Source organism: Olea europaea, unplaced genomic scaffold, assembly GCF_002742605.1.
Source record: "Olea europaea var. sylvestris unplaced genomic scaffold, O_europaea_v1 scaffold1436, whole genome shotgun sequence".
Taxonomy (NCBI): Eukaryota; Viridiplantae; Streptophyta; class Magnoliopsida; order Lamiales; family Oleaceae; genus Olea; species Olea europaea.
This window is the reverse complement of record NW_019231898.1, coordinates 32,285-43,567: the sequence shown is the minus strand read 5'-3', so window position 1 is coordinate 43,567 and position 11,283 is coordinate 32,285. Positions and strand designations below refer to the sequence as shown.

At 33.7% G+C, this 11,283-nt stretch overlaps 1 protein-coding gene across 1 annotated transcript; it reads left to right on the top strand.

Moving 5' to 3' along the window:
* The first annotated feature begins 6 nt into the window (after positions 1 to 6).
* On the top strand, positions 7 to 3,880 carry LOC111376017 (putative disease resistance protein RGA1). Its single transcript, XM_022998944.1, has 2 exons — positions 7 to 2,830; positions 3,640 to 3,880. The coding sequence occupies exon 1, from the start codon at positions 130 to 132 to the stop codon at positions 2,824 to 2,826; it is 2,697 nt and encodes an 898-aa protein (XP_022854712.1). The 5' UTR covers positions 7 to 129; the 3' UTR covers positions 2,827 to 2,830; positions 3,640 to 3,880.
* The last annotated feature ends 7,403 nt before the right edge of the window (positions 3,881 to 11,283 follow it).

Here is an 11,283-nt window from a genome sequence, read left to right as displayed (position 1 = left end):
ACCTAACAGCTACCTGTTTGAAACTAAATTCTAAAAGAGTTGTTTTGTACACGAGCTTTTAGAGGAAGTAACCTGAGTCAGTTCCCTCTAAAAGTTTTTTGATTTGTGCTAGTTCAATCTAATTCGGCGATGGCTGTTTTCGCACTGGTGGAGCGATTGGCTCCTCTGATCGAGAAGGAGGTAAATCTGCTCCTCGAATCCAAAAAGGAAGTGGAAAATCTCACTGGGAAGTTGAAGAAGATCCAGGAAGTGCTGAAGGATGCAGAGAGAACTGGAGTGACTGATTCAAAGGTCAAATTTTGGCTAAAAGAACTGCAAGATGTATCCTATGAAATGGATGACGCATTGGATGAATGGCAAACTGCGAATCTTCAACTGCATATTGAAGGATCTGAGGAAGTTTCTGATCCTCGGGAGAAGGTACTTTCGTTTATTCAATCTCTTTGCTTATGCTTCAAAAATGTAGTTGGGCGTCGTGAAACTAATCTGAAGATAAAGGGGTTGATAGAGAAACTAGATTCGATTGATCAAAAGAAAGATGAGTTTGGTTTTCTTCCTAGTGGTGGCCACAATTTTCATGAATTTAAGCCATTTGAATCGACTTCTTTTGTTAATTCTGCAAATGTACATGGTCGCAATATTGATAAGGAACACTTGATACAAAAATTGTTGTCTGAGGGGGGCATTGGAGTCGAGATTGTTTCGTTAGTAGGGACTGGAGGGGTTGGGAAGACAACTCTTGCTCAATTAGCCTTTAATGATCCTGAAGTTAAGCAACATTTTGAATTAAAAATATGGATTTGTGTTTCGGATCCTTTTAACCCGATTGAGATTGCAAAATCAGTTCTTGAGGCCATTGAAAAGAATTCCTCCGACAAGAGTTCCTCCAACATCTCGATCTTGCAAATGGTATTAGAACGAGTGGAAAACTCAATTTCAAAGAAAAGATTTCTTATTGTCCTAGATGATATGTGGAATGTGGACGACATGAAGTGGGAACCCCTGAAAAACTCTCTCCAGGGTGCCCCCGGAAGTAGAATTTTGGCGACAACAAGGAGCGATGAGGTTGTTAGAGTGATAGGCACGAACAGACGGCAATCAGTGGGCCTACTATCCCCTGATGACTGCTGGTCACTATTGAGCGGGATAGCTTTCTCCGGAAGAAGTGAGGAGGAGTGCGAGAAATTAGAAGGTATTGGTAGAGAGATTTCGACAAAGTGCAAGGGGTTGCCACTTGCTGCAAAAATTATGGGAAGCCTGCTACGCCTGAAAGATACCGTAAGACAGTGGCGAAATGTTCTGGAGAGTCCTTTGTGGCAGTTGAAGGTAGCAGAAGAGAAGCTTTTCCCCCATTTGTATTTGAGTTACAATGATTTGTCTCCAGAACTTAAGTGCTGCTTCTCTAGTTGCATCATCTATCTAAAAGATACCTTGATACATTTGGATGATCTTATCATGCTCTGGATGGCACATGGTTATCTTGGTTCGAGTGGAAATGTAGATAGCATGCAAGGGATGGGGCTAGAGTTATTTGAGAACCTAGCAATGCGGTCTTTCTTTCAAGAGTTGGAGAAGGATAAATATGATGAAAGTAAAATCTCTTGCAAAATGCATGATATTATGCATGACTTCGTCACGTATCTCTCAGAAGATGATCACTGCTTAATCTTATATGGTGGAGTAGAGATTATGAATTGTGATATCGGAAAAGTTCGCACCTTTTGTGCTAGAAATGTTTCTCAAGAAAGTCTCCCTTTAAATCCCTTTAGTTGTTTAAAATGTGTACGGGTACTTATTGCGAGCGATTGTGGTTTGGAAGAACTTCCACAAGAGATAGGAAAATTAATTCACTTGAGGTATCTTGACTTGAGCTCCAATCCTATAAGAGGACTCCCAGAAACCTTGTGTGATTTGTATAATTTGCAAACTTTGGATCTCCGAAGCTGTGACGATCTCTCCGCACTCCCTCAAGGGATCTATAAATTAATAAATCTACGACACCTTCTCTTTGAAGGTTGGAGTATGAATTCAATTCCTCAAGGACTAGAGAGATTAACCGGTCTTTGGATTTTGAGTTGTTTCAAAGCAGGAAGAGGATCAAGTAAGTTAGGATATTTGAGAAAACTAAACGAACTTCGAGGATATCTACAACTTATTCTGGATGACTTGACTGAGTTAGAAGACTTGGTTGACGCTGAGAAAGCAGAATTTAAAAATAAGATATACATTCGAGAATTGAACATCATTTTTAATGGGAAGGTGAGGGCAGACGTATTGGAAGCTCTTCAACCACCTCCAAAACTGCAAAGTTTACGATTGTCTGGAAACGATGGAACCCAACTTCCAGAATGGATCACCACGTCCCTTAACTATCTAAGGGTGCTTAGTTTCTCATTTTTTAATAACTGCTCATCTTTGCCCCCTTTGGGAAAACTGCCGATGCTTGAGGAGCTTCGGATATCATTCATGGATGGCCTGAAATATGTGGGCAATGAATTCTTGGGGATAATGGAGACTATCCAGGAACCACCGAATGCGGGACCTGCATTCCCGAAGTTGAGGATATTGGGTATTGAGTATTGTGTCAGCTGGGAAAAGTGGGAGGATATAACTGGGGATGAAAAAGACCATCTCTTAATAATGCCATGTCTCAGGGAGTTAGAAATCATTGGTTGCAACAGGTTAAAGGCATTGCCACATTACCTCCTATCGTCTCTGGAGTATTTGACTGTCGAGGACTCCTCTTGTCTAGCTTCACTTTACGGGGACAGGACTGGAGACGAATGGGACAAGATATCTCACATTCCCCACATTTATGTTATATAAACAGGTATGGCTTCAGCAAACAACTGATTTTTCTTTGAAGTTTCATCGATTTTTTATCAAAAGCGTCTGTGTGTGTGTGTGTGTGTCTATATATATATATATATAATAAAGTTTGGGGCACCGGAGTCTAAATAACAACGTTTTGAGTTGAAAAAAGGTTCTTGTTTTAAGTTTAAAAGGCCTCTGATGTACTTTCTAAAATGGTTAAAATGGTCTTAAAAACCCTTAACTAACATAATTGGTCAAAAAATTCTTCGACCTAAATTTCAACCATTACTGCTAATCTCCCAAAAATTGTGACTGCATTTCAGTCTTTAGTATGGTTTAATATTTTCAAAAATTGTTGAATTTGCTTTGTTAGTTCTATTCCACCTCCAGAAGATGAAAATTTAAATCACGTTTGGAAAGTGTTTATAGCCGATTTTAATTATAAATAGATATAAATGAATGGTGGATAAGTGGTAGTATTTGTGGATCTTTTAAATGTGTTGAAAAAAAAAATGACTTGAGTGTTTTTATAAAAGTTTATAAATATGAGCCAAATATAGGCTTATAAAGTAAAAATGTAGATGTGTCATTTTTCTATAACTAGGTTTCGATTTGTATATATGGATGGTGTTGTCATAAAGTTCAGAAAAATTGTCTCCTTTGAACTCTTTTATTATTTTGTCTTTGTCTAGATGCAAAGTGAATCATTCTTATTTGACCTAGTCCGTCTAGAAATGTGCATTTGTTTTTTGTTACGAGCACAAATCTGTCTAGAAATTTCATTTTTTTCTATAACTAGATTCCGTTTTGTATATGTTTATGTAGAATGGAAAGCGCTAAGAAATGCGTTTTCGTCATTACCGTCCTCAAAACTCCCCAAGCTAAAGTGATCAAAGCTGATGGATATGAAAATGGGCAAAATAGTGGAGACACTTTGTGCTGGATCTTTGTGTTGAAAAACTATATCTTTAGAATTGTAGTTATTGGATGAGATTGTTGTTTGTATTTTAATAAATATGGAACTGTGTGTTGATGTTTTAGTCATAAAGTTTTAGGTTTTAATTCATTGCATGTTTCAATGGTTGGTTTGAAATTTGGTATTAATGTGTTAGATAACTTAAATGTGTTGAAATTTGGTTTTGATATATGTTTGAATTGAACAGTACATAAAAATTACCCAAGATAAAAACAAATTGGCAATACGCCATCCAATTCAACTTTTGACGTTTCATATACCATTTGAAACGGGACCTAAACATCTTGGGTAGGTGGAACTAGTAACTTAGAAGCTGCAATTAAGTTTATGCCAACTGTATTATATTAGTTGGCAGTTATTTTGTTGTATTAATATTCATCTTAATGTAGACTTGCATCGAAAATTTTCTGCTCATTTAGCTCCATTATTTCAAATTATAATGATATGAAAAGTGTATGATTAAAAATGAAGAAAAAGTTTATAGATTTAAGTGTAATATTGTTTTTATTGGACAATGCGTGATTGATAAGAAGAGAGAGAGAAATAAATTTTAATTTAATGGGGACCAAACAGGGGCTTAATTTGCTGTTGGAGCCGAACAAAATATTTGGGTTCGAGTTTCTTCCTCAATAATTGTGAAGAATTGTGGAACATAGCAAATATAATATCAATTTCTATTCGAACGACTTATGCATTATTTTAAAAATATGTATGTCTTAATTCATAATATATGACTTTTAACAAATGAAAAAATTAGTTCTTTCTGTGGTTCGTTCAAACCTTTTATTTTATTTCCAACAACTTTAATTAATAATTCAATAATATTTGATTATTTGTGTATAAATATCAATACTTCAATTGGACCAGTGATTTATTAACTTTGTCGAATTAATGTCTAGTTTGGATAACCATAAATAATACGATATTAATTGATTCGTAATCAACTTAAAGGGCCAGGCCTTTTCTCTTTGTTGGGCTAGGCAGGCCCTATCTAGTTCACAATTCAAAAGTCATTTCTTGCAACATATTTCATTTCAAATCCATTCCAAATCAATTTGACACAATTCAGTATATGAACTTCAAAAATCATTCGTGGACATAAATCGAACATAATGAAAATAAACTATAAATGTGATACAAATTCATTTTCCCATCAATTTGAATTTTGGTCAAAGAAAATAAAAATTCAAAACTATAAGTTATTGCCATCGGCCTATTGGTTATCTAATAGTAACTAACATGAGATTGGATGTGTTCTCCAGATATGGATAAAAGAATGGATAGCCAAGGAGAATGTCATTCCATCTTCTCGAGAAACAACAATAACCTTACTTGTTTCTATGCTCATTCACTAGGTGCAATTTTTTTAGTCCCATAAAGGTTTTATCCATATTTACCCATTCCCAACCATGTTTTAACATAGTGTCTGTCAAACTACGAGAGCTCCAAATCAATTCATGTTGGAATTTATTAGAGTGGATGAAATCAAATTCATTCATACCATATATGCAATTTACACATTGAATTTATGGATACCGTATATGCAACATACCCTATATACAATATACTGTATTTACAAGCAGCATATCATATTTGCAACAATTTACTGTATATGCAACAGCATACCTTATTTGCATAGTATACCGCATATGCAACAGTTGACCATATTTGCACAGCATATCGTATATGCAACAAATTACCGTATTTGCATATACCAATTTTGCATATACCGTATATGCAATGAACAAGATAAAAATATAGTAGATTTAAATTGCAATAGAATAAACAAATTAATTTGATCAAATTAGTCTAGTTGGCCAAATAACGCAAATTAATTTTTAATAAACATAAATAGAACGACAAAATAATAAAACTACAAATTATATAAAGCACTCGAATAAATTACAGAAATATATAAAATCACAGGAATTAAATAAATAACAGATGTTCATTTCAACCTGAGACCTGTGTGAGCACAGTTTCCTTATAACAAATTCGTCCCCTCACCATTGGTTCTGTTTCCCAAGATACAACGGTAAAACTAGTAGGATCTGAGCACCGTAGATACTACTCCGACGAACTGATTAGTATCCGAACAATATCATCACCAAGACGACGCTGAAAGAACTCGAGATTATGTACAATAATATGCAGACTATGTATTTTCATGTATTTTCTGGTGCATGTGAGCAAATTGCTGGAAATTGAGACTTAATATAAGATAAATCTGTCATTAGCTCTATGGCAATAAACATTGAAATCACTTCAATTTCTGTTGGAATTTTAGTAGTTTCAGATACTCAAAAGTCAGTTGGAGAAAACAAAAAAAAAAAAAAAAAAATTGCAAAATGCGGATACTCCACGTGAAAAGAGTCTCTATGCTACACATGATTACATCCTTCCAAAGTGTAGCCATATATAAAGGGGTTCATGCTTTCTTCTTTTTCCTACGTAGGACAAATCTAATTTATCCACATAAACCATCTTCCAATGGTCAACTTTAAACTCCAATTTCTCATTCATCCATTTATCAATTCTGGCAAGTAAATATATGATTTTGATGCTCTCACGGAGGAGAACACGGATCAACTTTGATCTTTGAAATTAGACCAACAGTTCCCATCGAAAATTGTGACAAAAGTGAGTCGTTTACTCATTTTTTCCAACAAATCATATGCTGTTAAAGCTAATTGATCTATAAAAATTAAAAAGCTTGCTTCGAAAATGAGAAAGACTCGACAACAACAAAGAAAGTAAAAATTATTCAAAGATTCTCTGCACCAAATAAGAAATAATGTCCAATATCAGAGTCTAACAATACTCTTACCCTTTTTTGTTCCTCCAAACTATTAATTTGTTTTTCCTATTGTACCTCAATTGAAATCCCCCTTATAATGGAATGCTCGTCTTGTTTGGCCACCAACAATGAATAGCTCTCGTCCTCTACAAGTTGAAGCTACAACATCCAAACAAAATTTTAAACAAAAATTAAAATACAAGCAAATCCAAACTTCTATAATTCAAATTACCTCTTCATTAGTCGGATGAACAAAAACATTAAGTTTTTCTAAAGATTCTTTAACAATAGTAGAACCCCACCATTGCCACTAACAATAAGTGACAAATTAGAGTCAATCGCCGGTGTTTGATTCCCAAAACTGGACTTGGAAGGCAATGGTCAAATATATAAAATTTTATCTTTTTATGTTATTTTTTCAAGAAATAAAAATCAAAAATTAGAAAACCAATATTTTGGTGGATCACATGGCCCACCACCATATCCGCATGTAGTCATCATAGCCCTTAGGTTGTAGTTGTGGCACCAGACAATAATAACCAGACATTAGGTAATCATTAATAACTTGTGATTGGTTAAAAATAAGATGCTAACGTCACCATTGTCACCAATCACATTGAGAGTGTTTGATAGTTAGGTGGAGCAGTTTGTCAACAATCGTGAACAATAATGTTTCTTTCAATTACGGTGGCCATTGTCCAATTTGGTCTCATAGTTAGAGGTTTTGGCTTATCGGTAATATAATAATGGTAGACAATGATAACCAGACATTAGGTAATCATTAACAGCTTGTGATTGGTTAAAAATAAGATTCAAACGTCACAATTCTCACCTATCTTTTTTGGAAGTGTTTGATAGTTAGGTGGGAGCAGTTTGTCAATAATTGTGAATCATAATGTTTCTTTCAATTACGGTGGCCATTGTCCGATCTGGTCTCATATTCTGAGGTTTCGAGCTTAATAGTACTTCAACCTCTTTTAAGATAAGAGGTCGAACATTAACATATTTTTTCCTTCTTCTAAATTAGATACGTGCATTTTTATTTTAAATCTCGACCCAACATACGGCAAATAGAATAACTTGACCAAGGGTCAAGATTTTAGATCTTGAGCAAGATTTATTTATTTTATAATTGGTCTAATCGAAGTTGAGAATCTTGATTCTTGTCAATAATATAATTTAAGGGTCCACTTATTTCAATTAGCCTGGACCATTATCTATATTGATATTTTAATTTTCTCTATCTAGACTTTATTTTCCTTCTTTTTAGGAAAAGTGAAAGTGTGAAACCATTAGACTTGATCGCCTTTCACTGTATAAGGAATCATGCATTGACTCAGTGCGGGCACATACTTACATAGGAAAGTTCTTGGTGGGATATTTCTCCGATCACACAAAGTAGTGGAATCCAGGAATTTTCATGTAAGAATAAGATCATTGATATAGACTCTTAGAATTATAATCTATTTACGTTTCTGTCCTTCTTCCCCCATCTAATATATATTAACCAATTTTAATTCATTTATTTATAATTTAAATGGTTTATGAATACTTTTTAAAATGCTTTTAGATATACCCAATAAGGCATCAATGATGGAAAGAGAAAAATTAGGGATATTCATGTACATACTTACTTAAAAATACAAAGCGCCATTTATGGGAATAAATTTATAATCTCTTTCTAATAATATTTATTAAATTTATGCCTTCTTGTATATACTTATCTAAACAGAGACTGCTGTATAAATTCAAATTTATAGTGTTGGCTATTTGTTTTCTTTTCAATGCTTTTATGGGGTTTTCTACGATAGTTTGTATTTAAATGGCTAATTCTAATAATTTTCTATCTTCAAATTTCCTATTTCATATGTTTTTATTTCTCGTCTTGAGTAATGCATATTTGAATTTTCTGGTCTGGAAAAATAATGATATTTATATTTATTTAATTAAAATTTTTTTTTATAGGAATTAAGACGTATATGCATGCATGCATGAATGCATTCATTCAATCAATTTATTAAGCTATTAATTTCATCAGATAAGAAACTCAGTATTTCTCTACATTCATTAATTAATCATTTATTTTATTTACTTGATAGATTGATGAATTTAACGAGTCACGTGCATTGGGAACAACATGCATGAATGTGGTTTATTGAGGTTTTGCAGTAAGTTCTTATCGTCACTGTAAATTGCAATCTACTCCATCACTTTCAATATGGAAGAAATAATTAATAATTTGTGCTTTTACCTGAGGATGTTCCTCAATCCTCAGTACTCAAATAGATAGATGATTAGTGAATAGTATGGAACACGTCTCAAGGATATTTAACAAATTTTGATCTTAATTATGTATATAAACAACAAATGTTTCGGTCTTATGCAGCCGACTTGAATAAAGTAAATTTATTGCAACGTATGATGCCAATACAAATATTGCATCTATTAATTAATTGTGTATGTTAAGATAATTCAATCGACGACCAAAATGAAAACAATATCCTTCAATACTTGACAATATTTGCAATCTCTACTTCAAAAGTTTCAAAAATTGTTGCTCATAGAGAGGGACTTAAAATCAACTCAACTTTATTCTAATTATGACAACGCTACGTGAAAATATCCATTTTAAGAGTTCAAACAACCGAAAATAATTAAAAATAAAAGAAATTCCATTTTACCTTTGCTACATCGTTTGGTAAAATTTATCAATGAATTTATCCATTGATACAAGAGGCATTAAGATTCTTTCAACAAATTCACTTTTCGTTTTCACAATGTCATCAACAAATGATGACACCCTTTTCATAATTTTTAAAATTTTTTACTTTTGACTATAAAATCCAACTTAGGCTACTTTATTTCCACCATATTTTTTATATATTTAGAAGAATCTCAGTTTTTATTTCCATCAAAAATACCTTCTGGCTTGATGCATAATTTTATAACCAAAATGTCCTTAAGAGTACTTAAAATGCTGTATGTATTTTCTAATCTTTGGATTCCTTGATCCATCTTTTTATCTAAGTAATAGCATGTTAATCTAACACTATAGATCATTTAAGTGAAATCCATAGAAATTTAAAAATGGAAAATGTTGGGTTTTGACACCCAATAACTCCCTGGGCTATGATGTAAAATCGGTTTTTGTTATCAGTCGGCTTGGACCAAATGACTGAACGAAATGTCAACGCCACTATTAGAACGACCCAACCCCAAATTGTATGAACCACTAGAAGTGACCTAATTTAATAGTGTCGCTCGTGGCCCGTTTCACCTTTACTTGGAGGGCTTTACGTTGTTACCCATTTTGAAGCCCATTGACTTGAGTGTTGGGCCTTTGGGTCGTGACTTTAACCTATACCTAACTTACTATATTTGGATTCCTTGGGCTATATACTTGCTTCTTACTCACTGCCTCCAATAAGACCCGTGTGTGAAAATTGTAGTCTTCTTCCCGTTTTCTCTTCTGTCCATTTCGGTTGTTCTTCACCTGTGATTACTTTGTGATCATTTCCTGTGTGGAATAGTACATTTTGGTGAGCTCTTTGTGGGCAAGTAAAGCAACCGTGAAGGGAAGAAACCGTTTTGGTCGATTGGGTTTGAGTTCGATAGTGGTGTTGACATTGGTGAAATTGAGCCTGGAAAATCCACCAATTGGAGGTCGATTATTCAACAGAAAATCCCATAACTCACCCACCCACCCGCGATATAACCCTTTTGCTTATACTCCTGTTCCATTATTCAAACTCTCAATGTATATTATCCCATAACCATTTTTCTATCGATTTCTACATAAGATTTGATTTTTAAGCAACTACTTCAGATTATTTGCCTGTATTCACTTACAATGCTACTTGAATACAAATTACTACACGTCCCGGGACCCTCATTCGTTAGTCATCTCGTAGAGAATTTTACAAGGGTGGTGAGGGAGAGGTTGGAGGGTTTTGAATAGAGAATACTTTCACCTCAACGAAGAATATGTGATTCATTAATTAAAATTTTCTTTTAATAAATTTATGAGTATTTTAGTCCTAATTTCTATGGATCAATCCACATGTTGAAGCCGAGAGTATTTCAAGATAGCTATTTCTAGTGGACCATTTGCATCAACCCTCATGCACGAAATTTCCAGCCTCCCGGATTGAATTAATGCAACGTCAAATCTAAATTATTTAAAGAATTTTTAATCAGAATATATGAGTTTATATCTATAACTCTGCATTTATCCCAGAATGTATATCAACAACAAGTGTTGATGTGATGCTCTAATTTACCTCGGAAATTTGTGATTGCTATATCATTTAAGTTCCAAATACGGACTGAAAGATTGTTGAATATAATAAAAAGGGGTAATATGGGTTTTCGCTGAGTATTAATAGTGGGATATAAATGGATTGCCATTTCAAGACCCGTTTCTTGTGTCAATTTGAAGAGAGAGTGAGAGAGAGCGATAGGGAGAGGAAGTGTAGGGTTTTTCATTTTTAAATTTCAAAGGATTTTAATTAAATCATCTATATCGTTAGATAAACTTAAATTAAGGATCGAAAATTTTGTCAAAACTTTTTATCAAAAATATTGGTAGGGGGAACGCCCTCCTTGAGCTACTTTATTTCTATCATATTTTTTATATTTTCAGAAATAATTTCCTTGCTTGATACATAATTTTAAAACCAACACGTGCAGCGTGTAT